This window comes from Diplotaxodon limnothrissa, linkage group LG15, assembly GCF_057381915.1.
Source record: "Diplotaxodon limnothrissa isolate DT_005_m linkage group LG15, D_limnothrissa_male_GT1.1, whole genome shotgun sequence".
Taxonomy (NCBI): Eukaryota; Metazoa; Chordata; class Actinopteri; order Cichliformes; family Cichlidae; genus Diplotaxodon; species Diplotaxodon limnothrissa.
This window is the reverse complement of record NC_140610.1, coordinates 24,587,967-24,605,061: the sequence shown is the minus strand read 5'-3', so window position 1 is coordinate 24,605,061 and position 17,095 is coordinate 24,587,967. Positions and strand designations below refer to the sequence as shown.

The following is a 17,095-nucleotide window of genomic DNA, read 5'->3' as shown; positions in this document are numbered from 1 at the left end:
TGAGTCATAAATATACTCGGAAAACCGGTGATTTCTGCCAACATAAGGAAAGATATTGGAATTTAAGGATAAAAACACAGAAACTTCGTGAAACACCGCGTGAGTTGAGTACGAGCCAATGAGGGTACGAGCAAAAACAGGGCTCGTACTCAACCGACCAATCAGCACGCCCCTATGGTTTTCTGTCCGAAGGGGGTGAAGCAACCTGAGTCCAGGGTGTCATCATTCGGATTGGAAGTGGTCTGTGTGGCGGGTTTCTTCCTGTATTTATTGAAGGACTTTCTTCTCGGATATGCACTTCTGAGTAAGTTCTATGAACCAGTTGCTGAGTCTGCTAGCTTTAGCTTCCTACATTTGGGTAGTATTTGTGTAACCGGTAACAGCAAATGACCGTACAGTAGTACAGTGACACGTTAGCTCGTCTGACCTGACCGTCTGAAGCCAGCCAAGATGCCAACTTATATTCAACGGTGTCGATTTCCGTAATTGTACAAAGAAAACGTGCGCTCATTATGTGCTGTGTAAATGCTAAGTACACGCCGCATATCTGTGGTGGCAGTGGTGGCTCGCTGTGTGACGCAGTGTTTGTGTTGAAGAGCACCGGAGAGTTTGCTGCACAGAGCTCGTATCGTATACAAGACTGTACTGGGAGTAATCACTGCTAAATCACTTGATGTGACTCATCGGTGTCATTATATTAGGAACTGTTGCACAGATGCTGAGCGTTTTCTTGATGGTCCTTTTGTGATGTGTTGCTCGCTGATTTTGGCATTATGGATATTCACTCGGCATCACAGCAGACTGTACTTGCCAGATCTATCAAATTTAATGAGTTTGGGATGAGCTGGCATAAAGCACAGAGTAATGTAAGGTCCATCATTTAAACTTCCTGCTTCCCTCCCTATAGTGTTAACGGATATAACATCTGAGTCTCAAATTAAAAACCAGGCAGGTAGCCAAGAAGAAAGAGTTTAACATTGTACTACTGCCAAAAAAAATAGGAAACGGACAAATCAGCTGTTTTAGTCATTTGGAAGACACTCTGATTTTTCATTGTTTTGTCTCCTGAAAACCGCAGATATTTGTATTATTTTACATGAAACCGTTTTTTCTCTTATTTCCTGCAGTCTGACACTTGTGCCCATGCTCCATTTCCACACCTCAGCTGCCAATAACCACTCAAGAGGAAGAAGATGATTTTCACAGCCCGTTCAATCCTGTCACCACAAAGATCGTGCAAAAACCTCTCGAAGTAAGTTATTTATTGTGATAGACTTAGTATTAGAGTTGTCATATGTCTGAAAGTTTTCAAAACTGTTAGTTTGAAAGTTCTTTTGAGGCAGAATAAACCAGCTTTTCTAGCAAATAACTTTACCCAGGAAACACTTTGTGATTTAAAGGATGTATCCCTCTGTCTTTATTGTTTCTTCAGGATGTGTCTTCAAATCTGCATATGGCTTTCTTTGGCGCTTACTTCAATAGTTGACGCTGTGGGTAAGTAGGTTTTGCTAAAAAGTTTGTAAACTACTGTTAAATCCTCGGTTACATTAGATTGCTATAACTGAGAACAAGACTAGTTATAACTGACTGTATTAATAGGTTATAAAGTCATTTCTTCCTTCACCCTCGTATTCCTCACACCTCTCTTCTTCTCTTGCTCATTCCCTGCTATGGCTGTGGGATATTATATGTATCGATTTAGAAAATCAACTTTTACTGCACTGCAAACAACTGCACTCAGAAAACAACTTAAATATATGAAAGAAATATGATAGTATTCCCTTAAAAGTAAATACTGGCTAGACAGTGAGCTCCCTTGGTGGAGGTTTGCGCTCTTGGAGTGCTTCTTGTTTAGTACATGCATTTCTGATGTATATTTTTATTCTTAAACCTCTGTCTTGTTTCTTTTGTCCTTCAGACTGCAAAAACATCATATGTTCACTTGGCCAGCAGGTCATTCTGCCATGTAATGCTCCTGGAAATATGGTAGTCCTCGCCATGCAGTGGTCCAGACGTGACCTGACAGAATACGTGCTGCACTATCGTGATGACCAACTTGATCCAGACGACCAGGATCCGTCTTATACGGGCCGGGTAAACCTGACCAATACCCACATGCAGAATGGGGATTTCTCAATGATACTGATGAACATGACGACTGCTGACATTGGAACATACGAGTGTATAGCCTTCCAGAGAAGACCAGGGATGGACTCTGAAATCCTCAGCATCGTAAACCTGAATGTCAGTCAGTCAGGTGAGTTTGTGCTCATGTCAAATGATGACACTTTAAAAGAGTTTTCACCTCCCTGACTCCTGACAATTCACACCAATGCATTTTTTTTTCTCGACAGATGAAGGAAGCAGGAATGGAGTCAGCAGTGGCGCAGCTACAGGAAGAAACCATCTTGGTCTCATTGTGTCACTGTCAGTTATTGCAGGGATCATTCTGGTGGCTGGTATTCTCTTAATCTATATTAGGTGCCAAACTAACATTGGATCCTCAGCTTCCCCCCACTATGAAATGACATCAACATCTCAGCATGTCTAAATTAGAAAGACCCTCAAATTTATTCCAAACATCTAAAACTTAAAATGACAGTTAAAAGCTGAGGTGTGGCTTGTAGTGAAAAGCACAGAGAAGTTAATTAGAGTAGAATAATAGAAGCTCGGATCCATTTATCGTTTAACCTACATTAAGCAAATTCAGATTGTGGTTCGGCTCGGAACCACTTTGATTTGTGCCTTTGTCATATGTTTTCTAATGCTGGCCGTATATATGTCACGTGATAGATTGGCTGGGATTTTTTAGAGATTTCTTTGCACTGTTTACCACTAAGAGCGCTCTGGAGCCCATCGAGAATGAAATTTTAACTTTGATTTTAAAAAAATTACCGAAAGAATTTATATTTCATAACGAAGTCAACAGAGCAAACATTATGGCGCACAACAAGTTCATGCACCAAATTTGGAACGAGTCCAAATTAAGTTTCTTTCAAAGCTTTACTTCACAACATGAACCTTAACAAGTCATACACTAAATGTGTAAACCTTATGCAAAAGTATTTATTATAATGCACTGAAACTTTTTCTTATTTATTTATTTGGTTTTTAGTATAAAGGTGCTTTTAAAACTCCTAAATGAAAAAAGGTCCTACGTTTTCCCGACAGAATTTTGTGTGTTTTACATCCAAGCACAAATTTCCTGAAAAGAGAAACATGTTTTTATTGAAGTTACTTTCTGCCAGTAAAATGTTTTCATGTTTGCAGATCCGTTTTGTCTTTAGGTTGTTCTAGCTGCCAAAAACAACAGTGTTGTGGTGCTAAGAGGGAAAAGTCCCGTAAATTGTTTAGTAAGATTTAAATTATGAGGGATTTTTACTGACACCGTCTTGATGTTTTCGAACTGGACATGACAATGAGGGATGGATCTCTCTGAAAAACTGAGTTTACTTACAGGGTACCCACACGCTTAAGGTATTACCCTGCTTCATCTCCCTTATGACTCTCATGGGGATCATGGTTTAGAAAGTGAGCATCATGTTTATCTCATAAGACTAGAAAAAGGTGGCTGACAGCATGAACTCATCTGGGAGATGTTTACAGAGTTCACAAAGTAAATCGCCAGTCGACCCCAAGCTGTTCAAGTATTTAAGCATTATTGTATTTTCACTAAAGCACTGCATTATACTGAATAATAGAAGTCTTTAACTTTGAGTAGCATTCCAGATGTGGTTATGTATTATGTGATACTGTATGGTAGACAATGTGCCCATTAAGCATTAGGGCACTTTATTAGATACTTTATCAAATGTTGAAAGTTGAATGTGAAGGATCATAGTCAGAGGGCTGTGGGACATTGGCTACCAGCTGCTTATCACTAAAGGAAAGAAAGGTGATTCATGCCTTACGTTTTTATCTTCTGTCGTTTTCTGCTTCATGGCCTGATTACAGTGAATTTGTGGGACCATACTGTATGTTTTTTGACTCCCCAAGAAATGCATTAGGCACATACAGAGTATACATTTTTGTAGCAATAATAACTGCTCTTTAACTGTTGAAATGGATGTTTTCAGGTACATGATCACATTTTTACCTGGTTAATGAAATTTCCTTGGTATCTCTAACAAAAGGGTAATGATAAGTGGCCCTATCATTATATTTATAGCGACAGTTTCATGTCTTTCAATGTGCTTTCCTATGTTACACTATTTAACATTGTGTTTGTTTTTATTTCCTTGGTCCAAAAAAGTTTGGGTTTAGTATTTTACAAAGGGCAAAGCATCCATACTTTTTACTGTGATGATGACATGATGACACTAAAGCCTTGAAACAAACTTTGAATATTTGTTCTTACTTTGTGAGTCTGTATATTGCTATGAACTGTGCTTTTTTAAAAAACATTTTTACAATGGAACATTCCAAGTGCCATCGTTTCTTTTGTATGTTCTGCACATGCTCTGTACAATCATGACCCTGAGACCAATAAAGATCTATTTATTCTTTCACTTGAGTGTGCTGCTCTTGTTGAGTCTTTATGGTTCACATAAAGATAATGTAGAGCAGAATTTGCGTTTTATTTTTTTTTTATTAGTTTACATTTTTGTTTCCTCTTTAAATGTTTAGCTTTTGTTATTTTCAATGTCTGTTTTAGTTTTTAATTGAGAATATGAGGACTGTCAAATGGAAGATAGGTGTGACGATACACATATATACTAGCCTAATGATAAAATGGATCAGTTTGGCAAATATATTTTACAGTGTTTATTTATTCGACAAAATACGTTAAATGTCACCGTTATTATTGGCTGGCCGGAAACAGCGGGGGTGTCCAAATTCAGAGGCTGCTTCCACCTGAGGACCCGCCTTCGCGGTCTAAAGAAAGCCGCGTAGTACGTCACGAGCTCCCTCGGTGGAGTGAAACTGCGTCTGCTCCTTGCTGTCTAAAATGTAACCGGGCGCTGGCGTCAATTCTCCACCGTCTCACACTTTGTTTAATCAGTTTTCTGTTTGACGTTTATTCAGCTTTGTGAAAACCCCAGAGGACCCCTCCCGAGGGATTAATAAAGTTACATTTAAAGGAGCCAGCATCAGCTGAGAGATATAGAGGAGAACAGGGGGACAACAGACAGCTCTCTGTAGTTGACAGACTGGTAAAAACATTGAAAACAGTTTTTAGATATTTGCTTCCTGTATTTGCAGAAGTATCTCCAACACAGACTGTAACAGCTGCATGCAGGGAACCACTCAGTCATGTTTATCCTGCAGGACAGGATCTGACAGGGAAAGAAGGAAAAATAAGGGAACCACGGACAACTTTGATAATGCTTTGATTTATCCACAGTACATTTAGTTCAAATATTGTTTCCATCACAGAGGGATTGTGCTGGTTTCAGTGGGGAAAGTATGCAGCTCATTTAAATGTTCAAAGAGCTGTGAAAAGTTGTCCGTTCATAAAGTGTGTCAGTATTTTATAAGGATGCCATGTTTCTGTATCATCTCTCTCCTGTCAGAGCCTCTTCCAAACATCAGCCTGTTTAATGCTCTCATATCTTCAACATCTCGAGTAAATTATACTGCACAGTTTTCTCTCCAATAAAAGAATATTTACTGCATGAGTCTGTTTTCCATTTTATCTGAAACATTCAAGGAGGAGATCTTTTACTGTATTTTGGTGATATTGCCCTTAAATGTGACTAAAGCTTTCATACAGTGGTGATCACGGACATAACTCTGAGATCAGTCTGACTGAACTCTGAAAATCACTGAGTGTTATTTCACAGAACCATAATTAGATTAACTCAAACGTAAACACGCGGTGTTAAACAGTAGTATAATTATCATTAACTGTCAAAGTAAGTGCGTATTTTGCTTGTTTCCGTTTCCATCAAAAATCGAATTAATTAATAATTGTTTGATTTGTGTTGATGAAGGCCTGCCTCCTTCTCCTCACAGTCACTTTTTACGAGACCATGAGTGTGTTTCATTTTTTGTTCTGTCAGTCTTGGATGTGACTCCTGAAAAGAGATTCACCATGATTCTGGTTCTCCTTTCACAGTCAGTACTGCTGGTTTCTCTCTCAGACTGACTGAAGATGAGTGATCTGGAGTCTCCAGGATCCAGCCGTCTGTCTGTGACCGACACAAAGTAAGATACTGTCTCTAATGTACACGAAGGAAATAGAGAACATAGGTGAAATCAGTATGTAGAAACAATTACAAGTTTAAAAGGACAAGTAAGATTGAGTGGGAGAGGACTGGTTTAACAGGAAGAAGAGAAAATTCCACAGTATCCGTGCAAAAAGTTTCACTTTGAAATCTTTAAAAGAATGTGGACAAACAGGTGGACTTGGTGTCAGTGGAGTTTACTCCTGGAAGTTTGAGATTATGATGATTATTACTTCAAAAACACCTGTACAGACGTTTATCACTCATTCCATACCAGCGCAGTGCCCAGTAACACTTTGAGGTGACTGGAGCTTTATATATAAAATGAATGCAGTCCGATCAGTTTATGAGAATAGTCAAAGTGACTTTGGTAATATTAGTTGCCAATTTTTAGTTGGTATTGGTTTGTAAGATTAGTTTAAAATAAAGACTTCATTTTAACTGAATTTTGTTACGTCTCAAGAATTTGGACGTTTAGCCTTAAGGACAAACCTAAGGAGGAGGTTGGACTTTAGAGTTGAGCCCAGAGATGTACGGCTGAGTGAGGGGCTACTTTTTGTCATCAAACTAAAAAGAAATAAAATGTAGGCTTAGAAGACACGGTTGGTTGTTTGGTTCAGCATCTCTGAATATCTTCAGAGCTGTAGAGGCTTCAGAATGTAGAAGTTTGGATGGAAACTCCAAATACTTGAAGCCCACAAGATGCATCTTTAAAAAGTCAAAAAGAAGCGAAGAATTGCTGTCGCTAAAACCAAAATAACATTTATAACAACAACAAAAGTGTATGATTTGGTAATATGATTGGAATGGAACAAATGGATTCTGAAAATCAGAGATTGAGTTTCCAAGTGAATAATGCAGCTGAAAAATTTTCCTGTTATATGAAGACTTTTAACCTGTAGTTCAGTATTGATCTGCCACAGTCAGCGAACAAAACTGCCAAAAAGGAAAAAGACATTAAGGTCCTCAAAAGCTTGGCATAATATAGTCATACATTTTCACCTGAATACATCTGCCCTGTGCAAATCCGTTTCGAAGGCCTTTGCAGCTAATAATGGTCAATATATTAATTTAAAGAACACAGAAAAACAGCTGGTTCTTTTTCAGGGTTTCATAGCTTTTTTGTGTAGAATGCCAAGCTTTAATATTATAGAGATTTGCAAGTATCTACAAAGCATGATATGATGTGAAGTTCAACATCTGGGACATGTGTCCCGCTATGCATTGCAGAAAATGACTCAATCTCTTAGTACAGCAAACAAACAATGCAGGAGGGCGGGAAAATAATGGTCTCCTCTGCCGTGGCATCAGAAGTTGAGAATTGACGGGACAAAGTGTTGGGTTTCTCGTTTTGGGTTGCCGGGTCTATAGATCATAACACAGTTGAACCAAGCAAAGGAGAGGGCCCACCTGGTTTGTCTTGAGTGGCTGCTGTGAGATATGCAAGATGCTTGTGGTCAGTCAAACGATGAACAATGAGCAGGTGTTCTGCTCCCTCCCGCCAGCTAGCAGTTCCACTTCTCCCACGTCATAGTTTTGCTCAGTTCGAGAAAGACAGCAGAAGGGAAAAAGCTGCATTTTCCCTTCCTTGTTCTGGAACAAGATGAACTCCATCAACGATAAATTGTTGGGTGGTCACACACAGCTGACTGCAGCTTTCCAGTCTTATAAACAGTACATTTGTACAATGACTGAAACCAGCCCACTGGCTGTGACGTCAGTTCCTTGATCATGAATATGCAAATTGTCATGACCATTGATCAACAATCATTGATCAAAGACCATTGATCGTGGAATAATCTTCCACACTGCACCTAACGTGACAAACTGAAAGCAGTCATTGGGTGGGAAACCTTGAGGAGAACACTTTTGACCTTAGAGAAGAGCTCTGCATAGAAAAGGATCAGGTTTGAACTTAGTTTGTGCAGCTGTACCTTTAACTAAGGCAAGTTCCTGCATCAACTCGTCCTGTTGTCTTTTTGAACTGTGCTTCACTATTCACTACAGATGAATGCACTGTAAACACCTGCGTGTGAGTCACTTTGGTCACTTTGACAGTTGCACTGGTAATAATAATTTTCCCTTTGTGTCCTCAGAGAGAACAGTGATGTTGGTGTGGAGGAGGAGGAGCAGTTGTCCTGCTGTGCTTTGGGTCAAGATGTCTCAGAGGATTCAGTCGCTACCAGTTGTGGCATCTCTGTCCAAAGTAAGAGTCGGTATCCGTGTGCTGATGAACACATTTTTGAAAACTTGACTTCTTGTTTTGTAGGTGCATGAAAAAGATTTCATTCGATTTTTTATGGTATAGGTTTTTTTCCTGTTTTACTTTGAATGTTGTTTCCTTTCATGTCTCACGTTAGTTTTACTTCCTGCTTTGTGATTGTCTTAATTATTTTTCACCTGGTTTGCTAAAGTTCAGCTGTCATGTTCCCCACCTGCTCACAATATCAGGCAATCCTCAATATATACTACTCAAAACAATCAGAGGAACACACTGAAAACATAATGGCTCTCGCGCGGAGAAAAACATGCTGGAGATCAATACTGATGCAAACTGGGTGATGTGTTAGAAACGAAAGGATTCAATTGTTTGTTGGAAATAAATGATCAAAATACTGGATACTGGCTGAATCCAAATACAAACAGAAAATCAGAGTAAAAAACGCTGCAGCAGGCTTTTCCATTTGGCTCTGATTTCATAGCAGCAACTCAAAATGAAATAGTTTGTATGGCTGCGTGTGCTGCTGGGCCAAAAGTTTAGCTGGTCATTTGTAGATTTTTAGATGAAATAAAAAACAAAAAAAACACTCAACAAAAGATCATCTAAAGAAGAGCAGAGTTCATGTACACACTTTATTAAGCAGCTACTGTACAACAAGAACAGAATCATGTAAATGGCCAAACAACAGCAACAGTAATCCCAGAGTGTAGCACAGCAGGCAAAGAGACGCAGTAGCACAGAGAGAGTAAAGGATCACATGGAGAACAAATGGAGCGCGCTCACGAGCCCTCTCTTCGTACAGAGCCAGAAACGTCTGACCCACAGAGCTCACTAAGACGACAATAACTCGTTTTTCCCACACAGATTACATATAACATCACACTGAATGAAATTACATGTAGCAGATTACATGAACTATATAAGATGAGGATTCGCGTATTAAGCATATTCAGAACTATTTCCTTCCATTATTTTCTTGGGTTAACAGTTTTTGTTGCTTTTCTGCTATCGCTTAAATTTTATTCATATAGCACCAAGTCACAACAGCCACCTTAAGGCACTTTATAGTGTTAGGTAAAGCCTCAGTAATAAAGCCTCAGACAACTCCCTACGAGCAACGACTTGGAGACATTAAGAAAGAAAAACTCTCTCTTTGTACAGTCGAACACTGAGACGGAACCAGGTTCAGTGACGGGCCGCCATCCACCACGACTGGTTGGAATGAGGGGAGGAGGGCAGGATAAAACCTGCAGGCTGAGAGCAAAGTGCTCCATCTGATATGATACTGTGAGGCCTCTCAGATAAGATGGGGCTGTTTTATTATGGCCCTTTTTATGTGAGAAGCATTTTGAATTCAGCTCTGGATTTAACAGGGAGCCAATGATGTGAAGCCAGTATGAGGGGGATTTTCCCTCCTCTTAAAATGTCTCATTAGGAACATTTTTAACAGTTGCTTCTTGTCTCTGCTGTGACAAAAAAAGGTTCTGATTATGAATCAAAATGTTTTAAATAAGTCACACACTGGTTATAACTTAATGCCGAAAATGTCATGTTACACGATTTACTATTTTCTGAAGCTTATTTACAATTTACAATGCTTAACACCATTCCCATCCCTCCCGTCAAAAGATAAAAGTCTGTTTTTCATGCAGTTTCACACACTAAAGACATTTCATTCTTTTTGGTTTCTTGTTGTCAATCAGCAGATGCGAGTCTGGAAGAGGTTTTAGAAGAATATAAGATCAGTCTGAGGAGGAGGTTTGAAAGTGTGACTGAAGAAACTGATAATACAGGAAGTGGAACCCTCCCGAACAGGATCTACACTGAGCTCTACATCACAGAGGGACAGAATGAAGACGTTCATAACCAACATGAGGTGATGCAGCTGGAGACAGCTTCCAAGATGGAGGCTCTTGATGACATTACAGTCAGGTGTCACGACACCTTTAAAGCCTTACCTGACCAACAGAGACCCATCAGAGTGGTTCTGACCAACAGCGTCGCTGATCAGAGACGAGCAGTACAGTCTTCTGGAGCTGCTCCATGTTTTCCATCCAACATTACAGAAGGTCACAGCAGAGAAGCTCGCTGTCTGTAAACTTTTGTTCATCTTTGACGGCCTGGATGAAAGCAGACTTGGATCATTGGATTTCACCAACGGGAAGCTGCTGTCTGATGTCACAGAGAAGTCATCAGTCAGCCAGCTGCTGACAAACCTCATCCAGGGGAATCTGCTTCCCTCGGCTCTCGTCTGGATAACTCCCCGACCTGCAGCAGCCAATCAGATCCCTCCTAGACGTGTTGACAGGGTAACAGAAGTACGAGGCTTCACTGATGCCCAGAAGGAGGAGTACTTCAGGAGGAGATTCAGTGATGAAGAGCTGTCCAGAATCATCTCCCACATGAAGACATCCAGGAGCCTCCACATCATGTGTAGAATCCCAGTCTTCTGCTGGATCACTGCTACAGTTCTGGAGCACATGTTGACTACAGAGCAGAGAGGAGAGCTGCCCAAGACCCTGACTGACATGTACTCACACTTCTTGTTGGTTCAGATGAAGAAGGGGAACAAACATGTGGGGGGACATGAAACAAGTGAGATGGCTGAAAGGAAATTTCTTCTGAATCTGGGGAGGCTGGCATTTAAACATCTGGAAAAAGGAAACACCTTCTTCTACCAAGAAGACCTAGATCAGTGTGGTCTGGATGCTACAGAGGCCTTGTTGCACACAGAAGTTTATACGGAGCTCTTTAAACAGTGTTTGTTAATCTTGAAGGTGGCTTTTATTTGTGATTCAGGTCTCAATGTCTCTTTGTGTATACTTATATGCAGAAGTAACACAAAAGAAGAAGTGGGAGCTGGCCTGACACCAGTAACTGACTTCCAGTGAAAGCTTTGGCTAATAATATTTTTTAGCGAACATTTTTCTTGTAAAACAAAGGGGGGCCTAGCAAAAAAGGTTTGGGAACCACTGCTCTACAAGGTTGGCGAAATAAAAAAAAATGTATTAACATTTTTTTATTTGGACTTTTATTAGTCCAAATTTTTTTATTTGGACTAAAAAAAATGTTCGAAGTGGACTAGGTGCTAATTTTCAGATGTCAGGTCTACATCTAGAATCAAAATGAGCACATACATAAACAACCAAAGTGAAGCATTAAGACAAAACATAGCAACGTCAAACAGCGTCCACACATTTTGCCACAAATACATGCAAAACAACTAAATTGGGCCACAAAAGTGATGTAAATTGACCAAACTAAGACACAAATCAGACAAAAACAGATGCAGGATGATCACAAACAGACACGTCGGCTACAAACTGATGCAAAATGACTAAAATCACACGTGTAACACTTTCTACATATTTGACAACAGAAGAAAAACACAAACAAACTTGGAATGCATTTTTAATTTGGATTTTTTTTATTTCATGCCGAATTAGATATTTTAAAAATCAAGCCAAAGTCTCCTCCCTGTTTGTACTGTAAGGTCAAAGCCCTACTGTACTACAGAGAACCCCAACAATCAAATGATCCCCCTCTGAGCAAGCGCGAGGCGACTGTGGGGAAGAAAAACTCCCTTTAACAGGAAGAAACTTCCAACGGAACCGGGCTCAGAAGGGACGGCCATCCGCTGCGACCGGTTGGGGGGATGGAAATCAAAAGGAGACGAGATGGCGTGAACTACAGTTCTAAAATTTGGATTTGAGGGCTGATCCCAAAATGTTATGGTGATGTTTTTAAAAAAAGGATTTGGTGCTAAAAGTCTGCTTCAAGATTTTAAAAGAAGCAGGGCAGTGGGAAAAGCCAAAATGGTCATTTTAATGATCTCTGGCTTTAGTGAACCACCTGAAGGGTTTTAGCAATGTTTTTCCCACCGCAGAAAAAAACCTGGATATTTTGGACGTCTTTGGGGGACCCGGGATGACTCCGAGAGTGATTTTTAGATGTCTAATCAGAGCCTCATCAAAAGATGAATCATTTGCCATCAAAGCCTTTAAGACATTGTCTGGGGAGCCAAACTCCTTGATGAGGCGTTTGGCTATTTTCTTGATGAACTTTGTCTTGTCATTTGTCAGACTTGTGGCAGACGCTGTGCTGCTGAGTTCAGGCTGCATTAGATTGCTCAGACGGTTGATGACCGTGTCTATTTCTTTTGTAGTAGTTGCGATCCGAGCAGCAAACTTTTGGGTCTCAGGTTTAGATTTATAGATGACTCTCATGATAAGGAGCAACGCAAGGTCATTGGAAATTTTCTCAACATCACAAGATGAACCTGACACAGAATCCATCTCTGATATTTTGGAGGAATCTTTGAGAGAGTGTTTCAGGCTCAAGGCTCCAGATGATTTATCTGGAGAAATGCTCCCAGGTTGTGGCGTTCGAGGTGACTTGTCAGATGCCACAGAGCATTTATCTGGAGAAATGCTCCCAGGTTTTGGTGTTGGAAGTGATGCACCAGATTCTTTTCCTCTGCCATCTGAATCAGGGCTTTTTTCCTGTGTTGTGGTCTGTGCTCTTTTAATAAAGTTGTGGATGTCTTCCAGGGCCCCAGAAATCTTGTCCATTTGAATCATTTGATCTTTCTCTTCATTGCAGAAGAGTAAAAGCTTCTGCAAAAACCTTTCTACTGTGTCATCTATGAGGACATAGAGGACTTCAGCAGAAATGCGACGCTTTGAGCCCTGTACTGATTTCGGAGTCCTGGAGATGACCGTGTCTGAGAGGGACCTACCCATTAGAGGTATGGGGATTTGATAGCCTCGATCCACCGTAAGTAGATCAAACAGGTTTGCCACTAAGTCCTCCGTAAAATTCCTGATATGCCCACTATTTTTAAAGTCCCCCAAGGTCTTATCGATGAGGAAGAGTTCTTCTTTCTTTGTTAATTTGTCAAATAACTGATTAACGTCTGATCTAATGACGTTAAAGTCGACTGAAGAAGAACGTTTAATTGCGGTTCCCAGGCTTGCCGTATGTGGAGAAGGGGAGCGATGAGCCTCTGTACTCTGGGGAGCAGCCGTTTCAGGTACTGACCCTGGGAGAATGAAAACTATACTTTCATTGGAGGGCGCAGTTTCCTTCTTGGGGTGATTGCAAATGTTTTGTAGACAAACAAAATGTTTCCTGTTTGCCTTTATTCTTTTTTTCAGCTCTGTTTTCATTTTTTCAAATTGTTTTTTTGCAAACATGGAAAAGTTGTGTTTGCGTGCTTTGAGCCTGGCGTGTGAGGTGGATGGCACACATTTGGAGAAAAAGTGTCTCACCTTGTGGATAATTAAGCCTGCATTAAAGGCAGGTTTGGGTAAGTTACATTTCTCACAGAGCTCTTCACTGCTTGAATCCATGTTAGCAAGTATCTCACCTACGATGTCAACTGCAACCATTTCTACTGGGGTTGGAGCCTGGATACTTTGTGTTTCTGCAGTGGGTTTTATATGGCTTTGTGATTCTTCTGGGAGCTCATCTTTATCTTTTCCTGTCATCTCTCCATCTGAGCTCCTTGTTGACAGAATAACAGAAATCTCTGCGATTGCTGATTTCACTGATATTTTTGAACCAGTACGTTCTGTACTGGAATGAGACCCATTTGTCCCACACTGGCAGCGCAGCTTACATGCTGCATACCTTTTCAGGCATGAGGCAGCGCAACAAACCATGCGGTGTAGTTTCTTAATACTACTAAATTTGCCGCTAACATAAACGGCAGGGTCTACTGGGAAATCGGGGCTTTTTTCAATCAGTGCAATGGTTGAGCTGACCTTTTCTGAGATCTCTTCCTCAACCATCAGCGTCAGCTTGTCAGCGCTCTTATCTTGCTGTTTTGAGACATTAAGAGCGCCGGCGATGGCAGCTGAGATCGAGTCTCCGAGGGACACCCTTATTTTCCCCTCATCCATAAACTCTTCCCTTATCATGGGTTCCTGAATAACAGAAAGGGCAATCCTCAGGATGCTGGCAGAGGCGATCTGAATGATTTCAGAAATCATATCAGCGAGCACGGCATGGACGCTGGAGTCGCATTTTCCATTTTCTATAATGCTCCACTGAACTTCAGAGAGCCTTTCAAAGCACCTGTTGATTGGCGGGATAATCTGGTCTGGTGTGACCACGATTGAATTTTCGTTGATGGTTTCCATTGTTGTGTCACAAATTAGATTTTCTCCGTTTGAGCGTGTGAGAATTTTCTTGTATTACAGAGCGCCGACTGCTGAACGTTTTGCAAACACATGAGCATCGAGTTCTGATTTTTCTGTCTGAGAGCCGTTATTTATAGGCTCGGTTGTCTGTGACGTTACTGACAGACCAGCGCGAACGCCTTTGATCTGCCAGTGACGTCACAAGAAACGCACGCGGAGAGGCGGCGTTCCTTGCGCGCTCACAGATTTGAATGACGCTTTGGAGTTGACGGCACGCCGCAATGCATTGTGGGAGCCCGGCACCATTTTCGGGGTCTACGAATCAAAACAAACACGCTGTGTTGGAACGACGATTACAAGATGCTTAAAAGCAGTTCCTGACCCACCAGGATTCATTGGAATCATAGGTTGGAGGACGTTTTGGGGAAATGGCCGACGGTCGAAGCGGAGAAGAAATAAACTCTTAAAAGTTAGTTCTGGGTTTTTATCCCACTTCATATATACACCAGGACACATGTTAGCATAATGAAAGAATTGTAGAATTAAGTGGAGTCAACAACAGCAGCATAGTGCAGTCATATCACAAATGTTAGCGTAATGAAAAAGTCTTACAAAGTCAAATTTAGCTAACCTTCGGCTAAGTTACGTGACGTTAGTGATATCGCCACTTAACGCGGCTCTTTGGTCGGTTAGTTAGTGTCATCCAGGGAAGACGGACGTTGTTTTGCTGTGCTGTATTTTTATGTGAAGTGTATATATTTATTTTTTATATTGCATGTATTTTGTGCAGTGTTTTTAGTTTGCATGTTTTTAGTTGCCAAATTGTCCTGGAGAGACTCCGCCTTTCCCCCCGTTTTTACTAATTGGACACACCTGAGAGAAAAGAAAAGGTAATTTACAGAGTGCTCAAGGACACATAAGAGGTTTGGAGCCGGTGTTCAACAAAAATGTAACACGGAGAATGCGAGACAGACAGAGGAAAGACACAGACGATCAGAAGGGAGAGCGAGAGACGATCAGAGAGTAGAGATGATCAGATGGAGCAGACGACCAGCGACTGGGAAGAGAGATTACCAGCGACTGGAAAGGGGAAACGATCAGAGGAAAAAAAGGCAGATGACCAGCGACTAGGGACGCGTAGCGGCAGTCTGGTGGCAATAACGACAAGAGCCAGCTCGTGCACTGCGGGAGAACAGAAGCAGTGAGACCGCGGTGCCGATTGCAGTTTGAGGAAGCGGCGGGCGGAGTTGAGAGCTCTGCCCACCCGGGTAAGTCTTTGACTTATCCTTTTTATAAAGTAAACTGCCAAAGGAATAGTGACTGCCGCTCCCTCCCTTTCTTCAGTGCACCAGGACGTGGAATGCGGGGAGGAAGGCGAGGACTCCGCTGGGTTTCCCTCTTTTAATACTACGCTGGACCTCTTAGTTTTCTGTGACTTTTAGGCCGTGGTGGATTCCACTGGACTTCTAATGTTGTGTGTTATTGATTTTTATTGTGTCTTCCCTTGGCCAAGGTTGTTTTAATTCATTTTATATTTTTAACTATTTAAACATAATAAATTATATTTTTAATTCTACAGTTTTTGTATCGTGTGCTTTTCCCTCGGCGGCTCCACTGCTCTGCCCGCTTTGAGGAAGGTTTCCTTCCTTTTAAAAAACACAAACCATCTTGGAAACATAATCAGCCTTTCCGCTCCGGTGTCATATTAGTTTAGGTTTGTGCCGAAGCTGGGTCTGTTTGTCAGTGTGAAGCCAAACGTGCTTTAACGTTTTAGGAAACACCGAGCAGACGGTTCATACTTGCCAACATTCAAAGGGCTGTTGGGGGGGCAAATATATTTTACAGTGTTTATTTATTCGACAAAATACGTTAAATGTCACCGTTATTATTGGCTGGCCGGAAACAGCGGGGGTGTCCAAATTCAGAGGCTGCTTCCACCTGAGGACCCGCCTTCGCGGTCTAAAGAAAGCCGCGTAGTACGTCACGAGCTCCCTCGGTGGAGTGAAACTGCGTCTGCTCCTTGCTGTCTAAAATGTAACCGGGCGCTGGCGTCAATTCTCCACCGTCTCACACTTTGTTTAATCAGTTTTCTGTTTGACGTTTATTCAGCTTTGTGAAAACCCCAGAGGACCCCTCCCGAGGGATTAATAAAGTTACATTTAAAGGAGCCAGCATCAGCTGAGAGATATAGAGGAGAACAGGGGGACAACAGACAGCTCTCTGTAGTTGACAGACTGGTAAAAACATTGAAAACAGTTTTTAGATATTTGCTTCCTGTATTTGCAGAAGTATCTCCAACACAGACTGTAACAGCTGCATGCAGGGAACCACTCAGTCATGTTTATCCTGCAGGACAGGATCTGACAGGGAAAGAAGGAAAAATAAGGGAACCACGGACAACTTTGATAATGCTTTGATTTATCCACAGTACATTTAGTTCAAATATTGTTTCCATCACAGAGGGATTGTGCTGGTTTCAGTGGGGAAAGTATGCAGCTCATTTAAATGTTCAAAGAGCTGTGAAAAGTTGTCCGTTCATAAAGTGTGTCAGTATTTTATAAGGA

The 17,095-nt window shown here is 41.2% G+C and overlaps 2 protein-coding genes across 2 annotated transcripts; one reads left to right on the top strand and one right to left on the bottom strand.

Annotated features, from left to right (window-relative positions):
• Positions 1-200: 200 nt before the first annotated feature.
• LOC146617607 (uncharacterized) lies at positions 201-4,424 on the top strand. Its single transcript, XM_085372928.1, has 5 exons — positions 201-304; positions 1,128-1,252; positions 1,433-1,494; positions 1,919-2,257; positions 2,355-4,424. Exons 2-5 carry the CDS (start codon positions 1,194-1,196, stop codon positions 2,549-2,551), a joined length of 657 nt encoding a protein of 218 aa, XP_085229054.1. The 5' UTR covers positions 201-304; positions 1,128-1,193; the 3' UTR covers positions 2,552-4,424.
• A 7,788-nt stretch (positions 4,425-12,212) lies between these two features.
• On the bottom strand, positions 12,213-14,531 carry LOC146617606 (uncharacterized). The gene has a single exon (XM_085373497.1). It carries the CDS (start codon positions 14,529-14,531, stop codon positions 12,213-12,215), a length of 2,319 nt encoding a protein of 772 aa, XP_085229623.1.
• Between the last annotated feature and the right edge of the window lie 2,564 nt (positions 14,532-17,095).